Genomic DNA, 22,885 nt, shown 5'->3' on the forward strand with positions numbered 1-22,885 from the left:
CCCTTTGAGTTAGATTATTGCGAGTCTACTCTATTTAGGACATGTAGAAGAACACTAAACTTGTAAATGTTTACATTTTTGTGATGCCTTGGATAATCTTCGTTCTTTACATGGAGGTGCCGATGTAGTTATCGAAAGAGTAATTAGTAATATTAATTAGAACAGTAGTAGTAGTGGTATATCTTGGAGGTGAAGGCTGCCTCCAAACCATAAGCTAAGCTAAAAGTTTTACTGATATCTGCCACGGCATAACATAAACACCGCAACAAAGTTTATACCGACCTCATCACTCAGCCTCCCCCCCTCTTTCTTGGGGGAGGGGGGGGAGACTGAGCTTACTACCAAAGCTTACTAGAGAAATGGGAAATTTCAGTGTTTGCACTGGCAACCGCAAAGCATTCATTTTCATTCAAAACTATTTGAATGAAATCATTACTCGCTCTGAAAGAAAAGCTCATCATTTGCAAAGCCACACAGGTCAGTGCTGAATATTTCCTTTTCTTTCCAAGCAACATAATAACGAAGTTGCCGGCCTAAAAGAAAAAATTCAGGAAGCTCACACTAACGCGCAAGACTCGAAGGTAGCGAAGCTGTACGCAACCTTCACGGCCATCAAGAAGATTTATGTGCACAGTTGCAGCCGATTTGGTTCTTCTTCGCTGCCGCAAAGACTCCTAACCGCATCCCTGTTGCTGTAAGTGTGAGCTGCCTTGATTTTTTTGTAAGTGATAATGATAGGACCTGACCCTGGAGGGGTGTACGCCATGTCATGTCTCTCTCGTTCTGAGCAAGTGTTGCCACAATTACGGCAAATGCTGCACTTCTGTCTTTTTGGCCAATCTTGGCCAATCTTCCTAAGTGGGCATGCTCCGCTCGACCAATGTGCGCAGGGGACGCTGGCCGGTCATTTCGAGGCATGCACACAAGAGCGCTAGGCATTTTCTTGGTTTTGTTTACTGCCGGGCGGTCGGCACGGCACGCACTAGGCGCATTTCTTGGTATTTTTTAACTGCGGACACGAAAAATTACGATTTGCTGAACAGCTTCGCTCTTAAAAAGGCCTCCTACCCTCCCCCCCTCCCACTCCTGTCATCACCTTGATGTAGCCGACGGCAAAGTCCGGGATGGGTGGGGCAAAGGTGCAGCCGTCGCAGGTGGAGGACACGGCCTGGAAGCGCAGCTGTGCGGGCGCCACGGGGCCGTAGGTGAGCATGGAGCACAGTGTGGGCACGTCCTTGTGCTTCGGGGTCAGCCCCGCCCGCACCACGTTGTCCGAGCACGCCATGCACTCCACGCAGTCTGCAACACAACAAGGGGGGAGGGTTGAGCAGGGCACACACACTGCCCTCGCATCTAGCAAGGCATGGAACATGCAGCGAGCACTCTGGGATGACGTATGGCGTCATTACACGCCGCTATCTTCTACTGGTCCGAGCTGCAAATTCAAGATGCCACCTGGACTCTCCAAGCAGGTTGAGGCCATGGGGTTGAATGTCGCATACACGCGCAACTTACCTAAGTTCAAAAGAACTACATCGCCACTGTGCCCACACTGCAATGTGCGAGAAAAGCTCCAGCACCTGCTCTGTGAATGCGCTTGATTTAGTGCGCAAAGGCTGTCTTTCGTAGCGTCTTTGGGACGGCCGCTTTCTGTGGACATTCAATTAAAGGACGTTTTAAGTACGTGGACGTGTCCCAAACGTGCTTCACGGCTACAAAAAAATCTGACCACGTGCCTGCAGCACACAGGTACAGACCAATGTCTGTAAATAATTTGTGCGCATCAACTTCTCCAACATCACCCCCTTCATCTTCATTATGTCATCGTCTGGCAAAGCAAGTTGGACATTTTAGCATGGCTAACATTGCCAGATTTCATTGAAGATCTATCTCTTCCTCTCACACACACAAAGGGAAAGCCAATGGAGGGGCAGCCAAAGGGCACATGTGCTTGCACTCTTTCTTGAACTCTATTCAGCACTGCAAAAGCTGCAGCGGGTATCGACCAATGAGCAATGAGGGCGGGAGATTGAAGGCAGGAGCAATGCTCCTCCACAGACAGCAATTGCACATATCATCTCCCACAACAAGGAGAAGGATGACGACGCACTTAACGACCACTTGGTCCTGCCCATTGTTATCAGCACCTCTGCAAGCTTCGCAGCCTTTGCTGTGAAGTTACTGAAACAGAGCATAGTCACCCCCTGGAAGTAACCTCTGCAAGCAGGCAGGCTTATTGGCTGCTTTGGAAAGTGTGTGATCTGTTTAAAGATCCGAAGATCCATTTCAATGCTGCCCATTCTTTAAACGGGGTGCACTGAAGTAGCAGCCCATTGCATCGCTGGTTTAAATTCACCGCTTGCAGGTTCGCCAATGCTGCGGCACTACATGTTGTTGATAATAAAGGCCTCAGTACCGGCTGCACAGTTGTGAGACCGGCCCACAGCAAAATTACAGAGACAGCTTAATAACAAATACGGACTGCTGAAATGTAGAATGAGCTTATCTAAGCTTAGGGAAAGGTCGCTCTGAATTTGTTTATGCAGTGCGCAATCTTTGCTGGCTTTTAAACTGCTTATTGAAATAAAAATGTCAGCTAGGCTGGCAGGCTCGCGAGTGCACTCATCCGTAAGTGAGTGAGCCTTAAAAGCTTCTGCTCACGCGAGTGTGTGTAGTAAGCCATGGAAATCTTCACTGCACTGAGTGCAAGAAAGTGGGATCCTCGAAATGTTTTTGCAGCTATGGAAAAGTATTTGTGAGTGAGTCTGAGTGAGTACTGGGTGAAGATAAAATACATGTGAGTGCGGGGTGCACATTTTTGCTCACGCAAGCTTGCGCAGCGAGTCATTCTACAATAATACCAGCATCATCACTTTTTGATGCACTTGGTTCAGTCACTAACCCTCTAGCCATACGAATGATAAGCAATGATAGCACTTTCTTGCTTCTGGAATCAAACCTCTGAAGTGAGACTGCTTCTTTCCTTCCGGTTTGAAAAATAACCTGTGGTAGGTGCACCATCTTTAACAGATATCTTCACTGACTGGCATTGTGCTCAGACAGCGTAAGGCTTCCCGAAGAACAACAGTACTGAAGAGTACGGGGGCAGCACCACTTTATTCTGCAATTGAAACGAACTATGTTTGAACTCCACAAATTAATGCCTCTAAATGTTTTTTTACAGGTGAACACATCAACACAGATAGAAGAACAACACTGGGAGAAGAGTGTCGGGCCATGGTGTTTCATACTTAATATAATAGAAAAATCTGGCACTGGTGCCTAAACGAGCCACACTTCTACAGCCGCGCCACCGTGTACTGCAGAGAAGTGTTTCGTTATCACTCGGCACGGCTCGCTAACACGCTCGAAAGTTCCATGTGACTGCAAAAACTGTGATTACAGTACATAAAAGGCAATTGGCAGTTTTTTACCAGCATAAAAGTGTTGCTCTTAAACGAATTCTCCGTCGGGAATTTTTGAAAGCTGCATGCAATTTGAACAACAAGAAGAAGAAAACATTGTCCCTGTTGTTGGCTTTTTTATAAATAGCCACAAGAAGGCCTGTTGCAAGCCAAGCCAAGTAAGAATGGAACACTTCCAGCTTACGGCAGGTCCCAAGATAGCACACAGTAGAAGTGACCGAGTTCCTTCTAGATGTCCCTATTTCCCCACAGACTTCCCCAGAAATTTCCCTTTACTATCGCGTAGGGCCTTGGTGGACAGCACAGGTAGGGACTGACCTCCCGAGATGTAGGCGTGCGGCTCGTTGGCGGCTAGGAAGAGGGCCTCCCCGGGCTGTAGTTTGACATAGTTGAGGAAGAAGATGACGAAGCAGCCGATGTCTTCTGGGTAGCTCTCATGCACACGAAGGAACACCGTGGCCAAGTCCTCGGGGATGCCCAGATCCTTGTCTGCACAAAGGGAATAGAGGGAGGTAGCTGCATTTGTATCAGTTGACAACTTAGCAGTCGAGTAAACAGGAGTTGGTCCCGGTCCCAATTTTTACTGCCTTCACGAGCTGACAGGGACAGAAGTGGGCTTAAAGAGGCCATGAAGACAAAATGCAAGCGTGGTTCGTTCAAAAGATTGCCTCGTTAGAATCATACTGACACCACTTTTAACATAAACTTCACTCAAATAAGTTGTACAATTAGGAAAAAAAGGAAATGGCTATGCAACCCGTTCACTCATTTCCCGCAACAGAACCTGTGATGTCATGCCAGCCAGCTCTGCAATTGACGGAGGCCGGTGAAAGCAAACGCAAATTAGGCACGGCTTATAAACTTGCCGAACGAGCTATCTGCGCCTAAATTTAGGGCACATTCTTTTTAAAGCCATAAGAATTGTGGGACAAACAGTGGAAGTTACGAAAGCACATGTAAACATAGAAGTACCGATGCGTACTGCTGTTGGTACTGTGTGCACTATGCTTCGCTTAGATGTGCAGCACTGCGGGGCTTCGGGGTTGTCTCAGACGACACTGGCCGATTGACGCAAGCGACAGGGTCTTACGTGACCATATTTGTCGAGCGAGCACCATGTTTCACGAAATGATTACTCTCTCCATGAACAAAAACAAGCCAGGTTTAAATACAGTCACAAACAAACCAAAGGCAGAAAACGGCTTGCCGCGGTGTGGTGGCGCCATCTAGGTTGACTAACAGTAAGCAAGTCTCCGCTCCACACCAAGTTTAGCTGAAAGACCTGTTCTTATGATGTCATTGCAAACGTTGTTCAAACACACGTTTTGGTGCGAGAATCAAAATTTTAGCTTAAATTGATTATTTTGCAGTGAATAAAGCATCGTTTGCTTCCGGACAAACGCTGGGGGCACTATAAAACACGAAATATTTCGAATAAAAACTTGTATTTTGTCTTCATGGCCCCTTAAAGGGGAGGGAGACATGGGTCTTAAAACAATCTTTTAATTTTCAAGTAAACTCTGTGACACAGTCTTGCGTAAAAGCAGTCTGTGCAAAAGCAGTCTTGCTGCTTTTTCCCCACTGATTTCGAACGTGCCATTATTTCTTGAGTCAGTCAATTAGTTCCCAAGATAATTAGTAGAGATAATTAGGAATTTTTAGAGGAACAAAAGACGAAACAGTGGTAGCCATAAAACTGCAATCTTTGTATTTTCCAATGCTATGAAACTCTGGTGAATGCAATATCAGAAGCGGTTTTTTGATGCATCGCTTCGAACTAACTTTACAGCTCATTGACAGTTGGCGTTTGAAATGGGCATTTGAAATGGTTCCTTGCCACTGGTGCCACGAAGTTTAAATAAGCTGTAAAATTAGTTTCAAGTGACGCATCAAAAAACCGCTTCCTATAATGCATTCACCAGGGTTCGTAGCACTGGAAAATACCAAGGTTACAGTTTTATGGGTAACACTGTTTCGCCTTTTGTTCCTATTAATCTCTGGCCCCACAATTGATCTCGCAGCGAGAATAACCCCGCTGACCAAGACACACCTGTGCCTCGCACGCACTAATGCGGTAGTTACCCCCGACAACTACAGAGAGACAGAGAGGTGAAAGCACTCCCATGACTGCTTCTAGTGCCCCTCGAACACGTCAGCCCGGGTGTCACAAAGAAGGCACACAGGCTATACAGCTGCCGGTGGCCTTCATTGACTAACTGAGGTACTTGAACTGGACAGCCCACCTAAGCTGTTTTTAAACGAATGCAACGGGCCTCCCTCGCTAAGTGGGAACAGAGCAGGCTGAACTACGACTTTGCGACACAACATCGACGTGGTAGCGGGATTTGCTCCAGCGGGTGGGGGTATTTTTGGGAGCACAAAGCATTAGGAAATTGTAGCTTCCCAAATGACCTTGGGCAGCTGAACAATATTACTGAACGATATTGCAGTGTCTATGTAACATTTTCGTGAAGTTCCATAAAAATTAACATGAGGGAGCTGTGAACTCGAAGTTAAGCAAGGTTAGAATCCTAAAGAGCAACCTGCATTCATGCGACGAAAGCTTCATCGCTCGTGTTTTGAAATTTTGCCGAAGGTCTATGCAATAAGTGCACACGACTGAAGTTAACTTCAGTAAACTGTAAACACGGGAAATCTATAGCTTTATTTTTGGTACCGCAGCTGCATGGAACACCGGCCGAATAACGGTAGGATTGCATATACGTATTGTTGCGCGTATACCTCGCACCAAAAATGCGAAAATTTCAGTGGGAAACAAGGGCTGCGGATAATCCGCAGGGTTTTTCTTTAGTGCAGCTTCATGGCAATGCGCGTTATGGAGTGAAGCTGCACTGCCCGTTGTGCTGTGAAGATGACCTTGTGTACAACAGTGAGGACTGCGGCTCAAGTGATAGCGCTACCGGGAGCAGTGACCCTGAGTAAATTGCGACTTTCACCTTGCAGTCAGTGTATTCTACTCGCTAAATATACGCTTTTTCTGTCTACGTAATACGTGATGTGTTGCTCGAGCAGTACTTTTGGTGCAGCCTTTCCTGTGTAAAATGTGCAGGCAATACGCGAGAATTTTTTTTTTTTCTTTTCCGGCGGGATAAAAGTGGGGGTGCGGATGATATGCAGTGGCAGGTTATACGTGCGAAAATACGGTAACTCGCGCGATCGACGTCACCGCAGGACTTGCTGCACAGCTCATATTTGCGAGTTGTGAAATCTGAAGCTTTGCCAGTGTCTCAAACCCTAGTAAATAACCTTCGCTTAAATAAAGCGCCATCTTACGCTGCCTTGCACGAGATAAAAAAAACTGCCGCAACAACACGTACATGCATAATTGCTGCGTATAGGCATGATTGGCTCAATCGAAGCTTTGATATCTTGCAAAAGTAAGCGAAGAAAATTTTTCGACATGCAAATGCAGCAACCCCATTGTATGTCAAACTAAATATGACTGATAGCAGAATATTCGCTCCGCTGTTAACAACTGTTTTGAACGGGCAGCAGCTTTAACGGTGCGCTGTGCACGCACGTGGCGCGGGCACGGAACGCCCTCTTGCTGACAGCGGCGACCCTAGTGGCAACTTCTGTCCCTGTATGAAACTGCGGCCGGAGTTTTTGTGACCAGAAAAGTATTGAGGGACTCTGCCGAAACGGTTTTGCCGATAGCGCCCTAAAACTTTTTAAATCGGAATTTTTACGTCTACCGGCCGTACGTGTCCCGCCAAAAGGAATGCTAGCAACCATGACAATGATCAGCGTGGCAACACACTTTTAACTGCACGCGAGATGGAAAAAAGTATTTAAAAACTTGTCCCCGGCTAAAACAAAAATGACATGCAACCTCTCCTATTCCTTCCTGCGGTTTTTGAACCACGTGTTAAAATCGATGGAGTTCTTTGGACAAGTAACGTAGTGTCACGTTTAGACACTATGTGTCACCACCTTTCAGACTTCATAAATTTTAGTGCAAAATTAAAATTATTTCTGCCTGCTTATTTAGAAATTCCTTGCAGTTACCCTGTATACAAAACGATTTGACTGATTTGATTTGATTGTGGGGTTTCACGTGCCGACGCAACGCAGGCGATGAAGCGCGCTGTAGTGGAGGGCTTAATTTTGATTAATTTTGACCGCCTGGGGATCTTTAATGAGCGCCGAAATCTCGTACACACGGGCGTTTTTGCTTTTCGCCTCCATTAGAAAAGCGGCCGCCGCGGCCCAGGAATTGAACCCGCGACCTTGTGCTCAGCAGCACAACGCCTTAGCCACTGAGCCACCGCGGCGGGTCCAGTATACAAAATGCTGGCTTTTTGTGAGCTAGAGGGCATGCAATCCACAAAAATTGGTTGTCTGTCCCTTTAAAGGAGCCATGAAGAGAAAACACAAGTTTGGTTCATTCAAAAGATTGTCTCGTTAGAATCATACTGACACCACTTTTAACGTAAACTTCACTCAAATAAGCTACATAATTAGGAAAAACGGGAATGGTCATGCGACCCACCAGCTCATTTCCCGCAACAGAACCTGTGATGTCACATGGGCTAAGCTCTGCGATTGGCGGAGGCTGGCAGAAGCAGACGCAAATTAGGTAGAGCTTACAAACTAGACGAACGAGCGATTTGCGCTTAAATTTAGGGCACATTCTTTACAAAGCAATAGGAATGATGGGACAAACAGTGGAAGTTACGAAAGCACATGTAAACATAGAAGTACTGATGCATTCTGCTGTTCGTACTGCGCACAGCATGCTTTGGTTTAGCTGCACAGCACTACGGGGCTTGGGGTTGTCTCAGACGACACTGGCCGATTGACGCAAGCAACGGTGTCTTACGTGACCCCATTTGTCGAGCGAGCACTGTTTCAGGGAACGAATATTTTCTCCCAGAACAAAAACAAGCCAGGTTTAAATGCGGGCAAAAACAAACCAAACACTTGCCACGGTATGGTGGCGCCATCTAGGTTACGGAACGTAAAGAAACGCGGGAACAAACCAACACCGCTACACGGTGGAGACAACCTTTCAACGGTCCCGTGCCGCCGCAATTGGGCCAACGGGCTCAACACGTTATTCTTTTCGTTTCCCACGAGACCTAGCAACGCGAAACAGACAATATGATTCAAACTTCTTCAGTAAACCGCGTTGCGGCGATAATTTTAGCGCGGTTTTGACACAATGACTTGCTTCGGCGGCGAGCGAGCAACCGAACATGGCGGCGCCAGCGTTACGTGTCTCTACCCTGTACGGCGGATGCGTGAATGAAGGTATTCTAGGCTGCAGAGCGGTCGGTTCCCGTGATGTCACTTGGGACCACGAAAACGCACGATTGAGCGGGAAAATCAAAATTTTAACCTAAATTGTTTAATTTCTCAGTGAATAAAGCACCGTTTGTATCCGGACAAGCGCTGGGGGCACTATAAAACACGAAATCTTTCGAATAAAACCAACTTGCATTTTCTCTTCATGGCTCCTTTAACTCAGAGCAGTACACTGTAATAGACCCTGTACACCCCTCTCTCACCTTTCTTTTCGATGCGCTCGTAGAGCTTTTTGAGGGGTGGCCTGAAGACATCGGGTGAGGCAGTCATGACGGCCTGGAAGTACACCTGGAGATGCTGCTTGGTCTCCAGCGGTTGCTTCATCACCGGTCCCAGCACCTGTTGCAGCTCTGGAAGATCTGCACGTTTGGCACCATTTAAATAAAAAGGGCAAACGCTCCCCAGAAGCTTGCTCAGTGCTGCTTTTTGCGAAGGAAACGAGGATGTCATCGAAGGGCTACTGTATGCATACTGACAATGAATGCAGAAAAGGGGGTAAAAATGAAGCTGCGCCTGTGTTCTCCTGCAATCCTAGTCACTGGTGTAGCCGCTTAGCAAAGACGTATCAACTCTTCGAAACCACCAGCTCTTCAAACAAAACAAATTTTGCATCTTTTTTTTTCGGAAACTATATTGGCACAAACATCACTAACACAGTGTGCGGGGTTGCTGCCTTACTGATAATGTTGCACAAATATGTTCGCTATCTTTGAACCCTGAAGGTACAAAGCTCATCGTCACTGTCATTAGTACAGTGTAACGGCAGTGTGTGATTTTTTTCACACATATGCACAATTCTCATCAACACTGATCAGCTCAGCACCGCTAATGATGCATTGACAATTTATGCACCAACTACGCTATTACTTTCATTGATCTTTTTCATGCTTCTGCTGGGCATTCAAAGGTTTTCTCAACCACAGACAAAAGTCTTCGTCACAGTTTATTTCATAATCTATTTGACTGTGACGAAAACCCCCATATAATGCAGTTTATGGTAGAGAATCCACACAGAAGTACACGAAAAATTACTCCTCCTTTGGCACTTCTTTTTCCCTTTGCTGGCGCGCTGCATCACCCTTTCTCAGGGCCCTGCTCCGACCCTTCTGCTACACTGCTGTTTCCCTTTTTTGGCGTGCAATCATCGAACTTGCACTCACTCCAACCACAACTTCAACTTTTTTCTACCACCGATTTTCTGTCCCCCCACAGTGCACATGCTTGAAACATAGACATCTAAGGGATTCGCCTTAAGAACTACATTAACTGCCCACATAACAAGAAAAAAAAATTTTTCAGGCCTGTCAGTGCAATGTTTGTACAACATTGCACTGACTGATTCAATGTCAAGTTTGCTTCCAGTTTTCAGCTGTGATTGTCGATAAGGCTGCCGTCTGTGTGCGTATGTATACGTATGTGCGCATGTAAAAGGAGAGCCTTCACTTTGTGTTACCCACACACCCTGCACTGCACGCCTACCTGTGTAATTTTTTCTTCTAGTTCATCCTCGAATCCTTGTTAATAGTGGTATGTAAAGATTTGTGACTTTGTGTAATTTCATTTAATTTCATTTACTGAAGCCTTAAAGGCCAGGAGGCATTTCATAAGGAGGGGCAAACAATGCTTGGCAAGCTCTTGGGGGGAGACTGGTCTTAAAACAACTTCTTTTAATTTTCAAGTATACTTTGTGAAACTTGTCAGTCTTGCTGTTTTTTTTTCCCCACTGATTTCAAATATGCCATTATTTTTTCAATTGGTCAATTAGTTTCGGAGACAATTAGAGATAATTTGCCATTTTTGGTCAAACAATAGACAAAACAGTGTTGGTCACAAAATTGTTCTCTTTATATTTTCCAATACTTTATGAACCCTGGTGAATGCAATAATTGAAGCAGTTTTTCAATGCATCGCTTGGAACTAATTTTACAGCTCATTAAACGTCAGTGGCACTAGTGGCAAGGAACCATTTTGAGTGCCCATTTCAAACACCAAAGTTTAATGAGCCGTAAAATTAGTTCCAAGCGGTGCACCAAAAACTGCTTCGATTATTGCATTCACCAGGGTTCATAGTATTGGAAAATTTTATTTTCCAATACTATAAAGATAAATATAAATATAAAGAGAACAGTTTTGTGACCAACACTGTTTTGTCTGTTGTTTGACCAAAAAATGGCAAATTACCTCTAATTGTCTTGGGGAACTAATCGACCAACTGAAGGAAATAAAAAAGGGAGAAAATGGTGTACAAGAACAACAAAGGAACAACGCTCAGAAAGAAGCGAACGGTACAACAATCGAAAGCACGGTTATGGAAAAGAAAAAAGGCAAGCAAGCAGTACGCATGACTAAACACTATTACTAACAGGGTCCAAGTAACAAAGACCTTCTAGGTAAAATTATTTGTAAGTTTTTCAGGGAAGGCTTTGAAACAATAACGTCGGGGAGATTGTTCCACGGGGTTATTGCACTTGGAAAAAAGAACCTTTCATCGCAGATGCATGACAGTGAATGTGCGCGATTGGAGGACTGCTGTGGTACCGACCAACGTTCACACACAGTGACTGCTCTCTTATTTGACTCGCAGCGCACCTTTGCAAATAATATTTACAAATGCTTCAGGCATTTGTCAATGTTCTTTGCAACAACATCTTTAAAGTTAATTCGTTGCTTTGCTTTATGCCTGGCTTGCCTTGTTTTGTATTATTTTTATTACGTTTGAGTGCACGTAAAGAACAGAACAGCACGCAGAAGAGTGCCCAATGAATTTATTTTTTTTTTTCAACTCCTACGCTTGCTGAAAAAGAATTGATTTAGTCGTGTATTTAAGTCTCAAATACACTGGGCTGAAAGTACTGTGCTTATAAATATTTACCACAACAAGCATCGCTTTTTACTAATCATATTACCTTTTATTAAAACCTAATTTTCCACCTCTACTTTTCATTTATCCATTTAAAGACATAATACACAGTGATGCCTCAATGACCTGTTTAGCATGGACCCACCGCAAGTCATATTAAAAGCACGATTTCCATTAAAAGCATTGCAATCACTGTAACTTCTTACAAGGGCAGCTCTCTTGCGAGCCTTTTGGGCGCTGAGCTTCATTTTTACGAATTTCCTCAGAGGCAATGTTTGCACTTTACTCCAACGATGCCATGGGCAGCCTTTGCACTGCTAATGACACTTAATGACCCTCGCCTTCAAAGAAAAACATGTAAGAACAAGAAACAAACATTTATACACACCACCTTTTTTTTCATCCTTGACAAAAACACTGACAACAAAAATAGAACTACCAGCTACATGCAATCCGTTATCTTCAGTGTACAGCCCATACTCAAAGTATCAGAGCTACAGACAACTAGTACAGCGTGGTTGCGTAGACAATGTTAAGATGGACTACATCTCCTTTTGGAATGACACATTAATTATGACGACGACAGTACCATATTTATTCGAATATAACGCGAGGTATTTTTCCGAAATCCGTAGTTGCAAAGTCATACCCCGCCTTATACTTGAAGTTCCACATATATGTGTCTATATATATATATATATATATATATATATACTAGCGGCAGTACCCGGCGGTGCCCGGGTGGGCCATTATATTAAGGACAGCAATTTGTATTTGTTAGGCGCCATATTAGGCTACTTCATTGGGAAGTGGTACACACTCGGGAGCGCCTGCCTGCTGTCAGTACATAGGCTCCTACTGCAGGCGCGTCGTGGTAATGTGAAACGACCGGTACTCGTGTGTTTTACTCCCACTCTCGCTAAACAAATTGCACCAAGATGGAGCATTTGAGCGAATGAGTCAGTGAGTGAAATAGGCTTTATTGAGCCGGCGAAGTGGGAGTGGTTCCCAATTTCAGAAAGCCATGTGATGAATCGGCAGCCTTCGCTCAGGAGGAAGTATTGTCTGGACATCCAGATCGCTCTTAGTCACCGGGTTCTCCCACAGCTCAAGGTTTGGAAAAGTGGATGGAAGAAGGAGGAGCTTGGTTTGCTTGCACTCTTAATATGATATGAGGAAGAGTGCCAGGTTGCAACCACAACTTGAATTCGGCAGGAGATTGCGCTGGGAACGCATGATGGAGGCCGGCTGGGTGAGGGGTATTCTTCCTCGTAGGAAGTGCTATCTCAGAAGATATGAACGATGCTCATCGGTACAGTTTTATCATAAGTAACATGGGCTCCCTACGGGAGGTGCGAGGTTGCAGGAAGTCCCAGCAGATGCCGAGGGCTAACCTTTGCGCATTCTACTGGTACATCTTCTCTTTTACATTTATGATATATGACACCTGCTTCTACGGGGGACGCGTAGTTGCCGAAGGTGTCAATAGATGGCGACCGCTAAGCGAACGCGGGAAAACTCAACTGAATTTTACGTCCAGAAGAATGCATATTAAGAAATCTCGCTGGCCTTCTTATCCGCATGTTAGGACAAAATCCTGTAAGTGGTTTTCGGGCAATTAAATGGGCAGCATTTTGAAGAAAAAACGAATGGGAGATATCAACTGGCTGGGTGGTTATTTACGAAAGTGTAAAAACACAGTGTTTTCCCGAAATCCCGCTTGCCTCTATTGGGAGGGTGTCATTGAAAAATCTTGTATAACAGTGTTGAGATGTGTGAGTAAGTTGCCTATCCCAACAAAAATCAATTCGATATCTAAGATGGCGGGCAGTAAAAAAATTAATATCTGAAAAACAATTTTACCGTTTCTCACTCTCTCCATGGTGGAATTTTTAAAATTTTAAGAAATATTGACCTCCAACACCGTAATCAGATCGTGCCCTTGCAATCTGTAGCCGTTTGAAAGAGCAGTTTGGCTAGACGTGTACATAACCTGTCGGGCCTTTTTGGCTCATCAGCCGTGCCATTTGTAAAAAACAATTTGACCCTTTTAGCGGCGTTGCAGAGCGAAATCCTTAAAAACGGTTCTGTGCATTTGTATGAGTAACATAATCTAGCAAAAATCAGTTGGATTACTGCATCGGTGAAAGATTTATTTGAGAATCTTTAGGAACACCGTTTTAGTTCCGGAATGCGGAATCACCTCGCTGGTGTAGATTAGGACGAAATCAAAAAACTACTTTTTAGGTATTCTTAAGGGCTACTTATATCAGCAAAAAGCGCATCGATATGTGAATGGGTGACCAAGAAAATTACGAATTCGCGAAACCACAATTTCGCCCTTTTCTTCGGTTAGGAGGGCAATTTCTGAAAAACCCGCCTTAGTGAGCACCTACTCAATGACGCAAATAAACTCATGAAATTTCAAGTCTCTAGGTCTAACAGTTTTGGCTGGGCGTTGATGAGTCAGTCAGTCAGTCAGTCGGGCACTTCTTTTTATAGGTATGTATATATATATATCTATATATATATATATATATATATATATATATATATATATATATATATATATATATATATATATATATATATAGCGAATCAGAAAATGGGAAATGAGGGGCTCTGTGAAATAAGACAGAAAATAAGGGTTGGCAGTCAAGAAAACCTCGGAAAGCAAAGGGGAGGTTATGGTGGGTCATAGTCTAAAGAGATGAATAATTTTTTGAGTCGAAAAGAAAGTGGTGAAAAAATGCCCGCCGGGTGGGATCCGAACCCACGACCTCCAGAATACCGGTCTGGTGCGATAACCACTACACTACCGGCGGGGCTGTTTCCCCAGCACTTTCTCGGGTATTTGTGTTAAGGTATTTTTGTGTCCTGCACTTGGGGGTGGTAGCCAGCGCCACTCGGACTACTCGGGGTGAAGGGGACCTTCTTTTTAACCCCCGGGCCGTGACTCGAGTGTCTACGACATGTCGAGAGTGGTCGACCAGCGTTGAACCCTCTTAAGCTCCCTGTGGCACCAAGACTGCCAGAACGGAGGCCCTCGCTAAGCATGTAGCGAATCAGAAAATGGGAAATGAGGGGCTCCGTGAAATAAGACAGAAAATAAGGGTTGGCAGTCAAGAAAACCTCGGAAAGCAAAGGGGAGGTTATGGTGGGTCATAGAAAGAGATGAAGAATTTTTTTAGTCGAAAAGAAAGTGGTGAAAAAATGCCCGCCGGGTGGGATCCGAACCCACGACCTCCAGAATACCGGGTTCGGATCCCACCCGGCGGGCATTTTTTCACCACTTTCTTTTCGACTCAAAAAATTCTTCATCTCTTTCTATGACCAACCATAACCTCCCCTTTGCTTTCCGAGGTTTTCTTGACTGCCAACTCTTATTTTCTATATATATATATATATATAACACAGAAATAAGGGTTGGCAGTCGAGAAAACCTCGGAAAGCAAAGGGGAGGATGTGGTAGATCATTGAAACAGATTAAGAATCTGGAAAGAAAGAAAGAAAGTGAAGAAAAAATGCCCGCCAGGTGGGATCCGAACCCACGACCTCCAGAATACCGGTCTGGTGCGATAACCACTACGCTACCGGCGGGGCGTGGGTTCGGATCGTGGGAGGTCGTGGGTTCGGATCCCACCTGGCGGGCATTTTTTCTTCACTTTCTTTCTTTCTTTCCAAATTCTTAATCTGTTTCAATGATCTACCACATCCTCCCCTTTGCTTTCCGAGGTTTTCTCGACTGCCAACCCTTATTTCTGTGTTATTTTCAACGAGCCCCTCATTTCCTATTCTGATTCGCTACATGCATAGCGAGGGCCTCTGTTCTGGCAGTCTTGTTGCCAAAGGGAGCTTAAGAGGGTTCAAAGCTGGTCGACCACTCTGGACATGTCGTAGACACTCGAGTCACGACCCGGGGGTTAAAAAGAAGGTCCCCTTCACCCCGATTAGTCCGAATGGCGCTGGCTACCACCCCCAAGCACAGGAAACAAACATACCTAACATAAATACCCCAGAAAGTGAATGGGAAAATCGCCCCGCCGGTAGCGTAGTGGTTATCGCACCAGACCGGTATTCTGGAGGTCGTGGGTTCGGATCCCACCTGGCGGGCATTTTTTCTTCACTTTCTTTCTTTCTTTCCAAATTCTTAATCTGTTTCAATGATCTACCACATCCTCCCCTTTGCTTTCCGAGGTTTTCTCGACTGCCAACCCTTATTTCTGTGTTATTTTCAACGAGCCCCTCATTTCCTATTTTGATTCGCTACATGCATAGCGAGGGCCTCTGTTCTGGCAGTCTTGTTGCCAAAGGGAGCTTAAGAGGGTTCAAAGCTGGTCGACCACTCTGGACATGTCGTAGACACTCGAGTCACGACCCGGGGGTTAAAAAGAAGGTCCCCTTCACCCCGATTAGTCCGAATGGCGCTGGCTACCACCCCCAAGCACAGGAAACAAACATACCTAACATAAATACCCCAGAAAGTGAATGGGAAAATCGCCCCGCCGGTAGCGTAGTGGTTATCGCACCAAACCGGTATTCTGGAGGTCGTGGGTTCGGATCCCACCTGGCGGGCATTTTTTCTTCACTTTCTTTCTTTCTTTCCAAATTCTTAATCTGTTTCAATGATCTACCACATCCTCCCCTTTGCTTTCCGAGGTTTTCTCGACTGCCAACCCTTATTTCTGTGTTATTTTCAACGAGCCCCTCATTTCCTATTCTGATTCGCTACATGCATAGCGAGGGCCTCTGTTCTGGCAGTCTTGTTGCCAAAGGGAGCTTAAGAGGGTTCAAAGCTGGTCGACCACTCTGGACATGTCGTAGACACTCGAGTCACGACCCGGGGGTTAAAAAGAAGGTCCCCTTCACCCCGATTAGTCCGAATGGCGCTGGCTACCACCCCCAAGCACAGGAAACAAACATACCTAACATAAATACCCCAGAAAGTGAATGGGAAAATCGCCCCGCCGGTAGCGTAGTGGTTATCGCACCAGACCGGTATTCTGGAGGTCGTGGGTTCGGATCCCACCTGGCGGGCATTTTTTCTTCACTTTCTTTCTTTCTTTCCAAATTCTTAATCTGTTTCAATGATCTACCACATCCTCCCCTTTGCTTTCCGAGGTTTTCTCGACTGCCAACCCTTATTTCTGTGTTATTTTCAACGAGCCCCTCATTTCCTATTCTGATTCGCTACATGCATAGCGAGGGCCTCTGTTCTGGCAGTCTTGTTGCCAAAGGGAGCTTAAGAGGGTTCAAAGCTGGTCGACCACTCTGGACATGTCGTAGACACTCGAGTCACGACCCGGGGGTTAAAAAGAAGGTCCCCTTCACCCCGATTAGTCCGAATGGCGCTGGCTACCACCCCCAAGCACAGGAAACAAACATACCTAACATAAATACCCCAGAAAGTGAATGGGAAAATCGCCCCGCCGGTAGCGTAGTGGTTATCGCACCAGACCGGTATTCTGGAGGTCGTGGGTTCGGATCCCACCTGGCGGGCATTTTTTCTTCACTTTCTTTCTTTCTTTCCAAATTCTTAATCTGTTTCAATGATCTACCACATCCTCCCCTTTGCTTTCCGAGGTTTTCTCGACTGCCAACCCTTATTTCTGTGTTATTTTCAACGAGCCCCTCATTTCCTATTCTGATTCGCTACATGCATAGCGAGGGCCTCTGTTCTGGCAGTCTTGTTGCCAAAGGGAGCTTAAGAGGGTTCAAAGCTGGTCGACCACTCTGGACATGTCGTAGACACTCGAGTCACGACCCGGGGGTTAAAAAGAAGGTCCCCTTCACCCCGATTAGTCCGAATGGCGCTGGCTACCACCCCCAAGCACAGGAAACAAACATACCTAACATAAATACCCCAGAAAGTGAATGGGAAAATCGCCCCGCCGGTAGCGTAGTGGTTATCGCACCAGACCGGTATTCTGGAGGTCGTGGGTTCGGATCCCACCTGGCGGGCATTTTTTCTTCACTTTCTTTCTTTCTTTCCAAATTCTTAATCTGTTTCAATGATCTACCACATCCTCCCCTTTGCTTTCCGAGGTTTTCTCGACTGCCAACCCTTATTTCTGTGTTATTTTCAACGAGCCCCTCATTTCCTATTCTGATTCGCTACATGCATAGCGAGGGCCTCTGTTCTGGCAGTCTTGTTGCCAAAGGGAGCTTAAGAGGGTTCAAAGCTGGTCGACCACTCTGGACATGTCGTAGACACTCGAGTCACGACCCGGGGGTTAAAAAGAAGGTCCCCTTCACCCCGATTAGTCCGAATGGCGCTGGCTACCACCCCCAAGCACAGGAAACAAACATACCTAACATAAATACCCCAGAAAGTGAATGGGAAAATCGCCCCGCCGGTAGCGTAGTGGTTATCGCACCAGACCGGTATTCTGGAGGTCGTGGGTTCGGATCCCACCTGGCGGGCATTTTTTCTTCACTTTCTTTCTTTCTTTCCAAATTCTTAATCTGTTTCAATGATCTACCACATCCTCCCCTTTGCTTTCCGAGGTTTTCTCGACTGCCAACCCTTATTTCTGTGTTATTTTCAACGAGCCCCTCATTTCCTATTCTGATTCGCTACATGCATAGCGAGGGCCTCTGTTCTGGCAGTCTTGTTGCCAAAGGGAGCTTAAGAGGGTTCAAAGCTGGTCGACCACTCTGGACATGTCGTAGACACTCGAGTCACGACCCGGGGGTTAAAAAGAAGGTCCCCTTCACCCCGATTAGTCCGAATGGCGCTGGCTACCACCCCCAAGCACAGGAAACAAACATACCTAACATAAATACCCCAGAAAGTGAATGGGAAAATCGCCCCGCCGGTAGCGTAGTGGTTATCGCACCAGACCGGTATTCTGGAGGTCGTGGGTTCGGATCCCACCTGGCGGGCATTTTTTCTTCACTTTCTTTCTTTCTTTCCAAATTCTTAATCTGTTTCAATGATCTACCACATCCTCCCCTTTGCTTTCCGAGGTTTTCTCGACTGCCAACCCTTATTTCTGTGTTATTTTCAACGAGCCCCTCATTTCCTATTCTGATTCGCTACATGCATAGCGAGGGCCTCTGTTCTGGCAGTCTTGTTGCCAAAGGGAGCTTAAGAGGGTTCAAAGCTGGTCGACCACTCTGGACATGTCGTAGACACTCGAGTCACGACCCGGGGGTTAAAAAGAAGGTCCCCTTCACCCCGATTAGTCCGAATGGCGCTGGCTACCACCCCCAAGCACAGGAAACAAACATACCTAACATAAATACCCCAGAAAGTGAATGGGAAAATCGCCCCGCCGGTAGCGTAGTGGTTATCGCACCAGACCGGTATTCTGGAGGTCGTGGGTTCGGATCCCACCTGGCGGGCATTTTTTCTTCACTTTCTTTCTTTCTTTCCAAATTCTTAATCTGTTTCAATGATCTACCACATCCTCCCCTTTGCTTTCCGAGGTTTTCTCGACTGCCAACCCTTATTTCTGTGTTATTTTCAACGAGCCCCTCATTTCCTATTCTGATTCGCTACATGCATAGCGAGGGCCTCTGTTCTGGCAGTCTTGTTGCCAAAGGGAGCTTAAGAGGGTTCAAAGCTGGTCGACCACTCTGGACATGTCGTAGACACTCGAGTCACGACCCGGGGGTTAAAAAGAAGGTCCCCTTCACCCCGATTAGTCCGAATGGCGCTGGCTACCACCCCCAAGCACAGGAAACAAACATACCTAACATAAATACCCCAGAAAGTGAATGGGAAAATCGCCCCGCCGGTAGCGTAGTGGTTATCGCACCAGACCGGTATTCTGGAGGTCGTGGGTTCGGATCCCACCTGGCGGGCATTTTTTCTTCACTTTCTTTCTTTCTTTCCAAATTCTTAATCTGTTTCAATGATCTACCACATCCTCCCCTTTGCTTTCCGAGGTTTTCTCGACTGCCAACCCTTATTTCTGTGTTATTTTCAACGAGCCCCTCATTTCCTATTCTGATTCGCTACATGCATAGCGAGGGCCTCTGTTCTGGCAGTCTTGTTGCCAAAGGGAGCTTAAGAGGGTTCAAAGCTGGTCGACCACTCTGGACATGTCGTAGACACTCGAGTCACGACCCGGGGGTTAAAAAGAAGGTCCCCTTCACCCCGATTAGTCCGAATGGCGCTGGCTACCACCCCCAAGCACAGGAAACAAACATACCTAACATAAATACCCCAGAAAGTGAATGGGAAAATCGCCCCGCCGGTAGCGTAGTGGTTATCGCACCAGACCGGTATTCTGGAGGTCGTGGGTTCGGATCCCACCTGGCGGGCATTTTTTCTTCACTTTCTTTCTTTCTTTCCAAATTCTTAATCTGTTTCAATGATCTACCACATCCTCCCCTTTGCTTTCCGAGGTTTTCTCGACTGCCAACCCTTATTTCTGTGTTATTTTCAACGAGCCCCTCATTTCCTATTCTGATTCGCTATATATATATATATATATATATATATATATATATATATATATATATATATATATTTATATATATATATATGGCGATTTCTTTTTACTCTCCAAACTGCACCCTCGTTTTATAATCGAATAAATACGGTACTTTCTTTCCCCCAATGACAGAGAAGAGAAAGCTAAGGACGTACCCTTCAAGAGGCGTGAGATCTCCTCCAGAGGGCGGAAGTTGCAGAAGGCCTCAAACTCTGTGAGGGCGATGGCAATCTCTGGCTTGTGGTTTGAGTCTGGGTACAGGTCTGGGCGAGCCTCATGGAGCTTCTTGGCCAGGTCCTGTGCCCCCCAAAACAATTTTGCAGTAATTAGATGGCCCAGCTTATTATTGGCCTGGCTGCGCACAATCGCACCGGTTATTTATCAAGCAGCTCTGTCTGCTCAAGTGCCAACGGCTGGGTCGATTGGAAAGGCATCATTAAAACACAAACACAAGTAAAAAGCGGTATGTAGACATGTATGCTCCTCAATACTTGTCACTGTTTCTGGAATGAGTCCAGATAAGATTTGTTTGAATCTATTATGATCGTTACCCTTTCAGAAGAATATATTACACGTACGACAGAATACTTGACCACATTGGTTTAAGCAGACTGAGTGACAGAAGAACATTCCTCGATATGTGCTTTCTTCACAAGCTCGTTTGACCCTGCCGATTTGCTAACTTCCATCAAATTTCATGTCTCCACACGATGCCGTTCCTCGCCACTACTTTATCCTGCCGTCAATCATAAAAGTCCTATCCAGAGAATGCAACTCCCTTACAACTCACTTGAAGCCCCTGATCTGAGTACCTTTGACTGTTACAGAACTTTTGCCCGAGCTGTTAAAATGCGTCTAAAGCCTGAGTGAGTTCTTTTGTGTTGTAGAATCATGTGCGAGTCAGCCATGTGATGTTTGTTCCATTGATGTTATTTTCATTTTTTACGCTCTTCTTTCTCTGTTGTACACATATTCCTTTCCTCTCCTTTCCTTTGTTTCTTCTGTGCACCATCCTGAGGGCATCATGCTGTTTGTGGGCACTTATCTGAACGAACAAACGAACAAACAAACAAACAAATCAATAAAATGCTAGAATGATGTTGCATCCACGAGTGACGTTCATCGTGAGTTTTCTGCCTGTGCAACCAAAAGCTGCGTTGATTGAGTAACGATAAGATTGTTCGCAATTGCCAAATGCCGTATTTCTACACAGAGCCGCCCATCCTTTCATAACAGCAAACAAGTAATCACACTAAAGAATATATATTAAGTGAAATCAAATTGAGTGAAATCAAATCAACATGGACGTAGAAAGACCCAGTACTTAAAATCGGCTTTGTCTGCAAACAGCTACACTTAACGACAGCGCTAATTGCTGAAGGGAACCCGCAAAAAAAAAAAGCAAAATAACTCGAGTAACTCGAAAAGTGGATACTGCAATTACTTACCCAATGATCACACTTTTTTTACCTCATAAAATTGACACGTATCTCGAGTTCCACTCTTAATATACGAGACTGGCAACGCTTGGCTTGTGGTTAGGCTTAATGAGCGGGCTGCCACCAAGGGTTAGGCATAAATAAAGGCCTAACGAGCACTACTGGCCAAAGCTTCCAATCATAGTACCAGAGACAAGAAGGAAAGGAAAAAGGATGGTGCAAAAGCTGGGAGGACACGTCATTTCAACCCACACCGCACCATGTTTCGCACCACCATTGCTACCTCACCTGGCAGCACAGCAGTCACCAGCGAGCCAGCATATCCTGTGTTGTGCATGGCAGCACCCACAATACCAACATTGGAATATACATTTGAAAATTGGACATTAATGCCTTTTCTTGACCATGGAAAGGCAAACGTTGGTGGCTGGCTGTCATCTTCCTTTTCACAATTTAAGTTCGGGCCTAACCCCTCTGTTGAACCTGCCAAAGTGACTCTGTGGCTAAGGCGTGCTGGCGGGCTCACAGACACGGGCTTGACTGCAGTCACAGCGGCTGTTTTTCTGATGGAGGCGAGAAACGAAAACGCCCGTGTGCAGAGATTTCGGCGCATGTTAAAGATCCCCAGATGACCGAAATTGATTTGGAAAGAGAGGGAACAAACTTTGATGGCATAAAAGCATTATGTGGGCGAAATCCCTATTCCAGGACCCCATTGGACCTTGCTCGGCCACCTATGCAAGTACAATTAGCCGACGATGGTTCTTGCAATCAAAGCTGGCCCATTCATCCTTCCACCGCTCAAACGACAAAATTTGACGCTCTCCCGTAAAGGTGTAGCTTCAGTGTGTAAAAACCCCAGAATCCAAACTTACTCTTTCAAAGGTATTTGCACTTATACACACGCAAATCCACGCACACACATACCCTACTGAAACCCCCATCTACCGTATTTTCTGGTGTATAAGTCGCGGATTTTTTCTGAAATTTGGTACGTGGCGGCCACGTGTGGGCCACGCTCGAAAAGGTGCCTGTGTGCTGTGTGATGTCAGCGCACGTTAAGAGACACAGCTTTGTGGTTTAAATGAATGAATTGTTTGTTAGCGAGTCGGAGGAAGAAGGTTTCGATGGTTTCGCCTAAACGTCGTCTGTAAGTACATCATCATCTGTGTGTATGAATAAACCATTTTTTAGAAGAATTAGTTCTGTCTAGACTTTGTACGGTATATGCACTTGTCTAGCACTACTTACCGGGGGATGTGTTTAGAGGCCGCAACCACGTACTTTCGCCAAACTTCCTAATGAACTGATCCTCTGTGAGGATCTGTGTTGTGTACGTTGTGTTGTGTGAGTGCGTTGTGTACACCGGTGCGACTTGTATACGTTTTT

General features: G+C 45.6%; 1 protein-coding gene across 1 annotated transcript in view; it reads right to left on the reverse strand.

Annotated features, from left to right (window-relative positions):
• The window catches only part of Mpi (mannose phosphate isomerase), a 36,671-nt gene that overhangs the window by 7,476 nt on the left and 6,310 nt on the right, over positions 1-22,885 (reverse strand). Inside the window, exons 4-7 of the mRNA XM_077698121.1 lie at positions 20,213-20,354; positions 8,957-9,112; positions 3,744-3,914; positions 1,097-1,299 (exon numbers count right to left, since the gene is read on the reverse strand). Of these exons, the coding sequence (XP_077554247.1) occupies positions 1,097-1,299; positions 3,744-3,914; positions 8,957-9,112; positions 20,213-20,354 (672 nt within the window). The remainder of the gene's footprint in view (positions 1-1,096; positions 1,300-3,743; positions 3,915-8,956; positions 9,113-20,212; positions 20,355-22,885) is intronic.

This window comes from Haemaphysalis longicornis, unplaced genomic scaffold, assembly GCF_048455015.1.
Source record: "Haemaphysalis longicornis isolate Haplotype H1 unplaced genomic scaffold, Haemaphysalis longicornis Haplotype H1 scaffold_2, whole genome shotgun sequence".
Lineage (NCBI taxonomy): Eukaryota > Metazoa > Arthropoda > Arachnida > Ixodida > Ixodidae > Haemaphysalis > Haemaphysalis longicornis.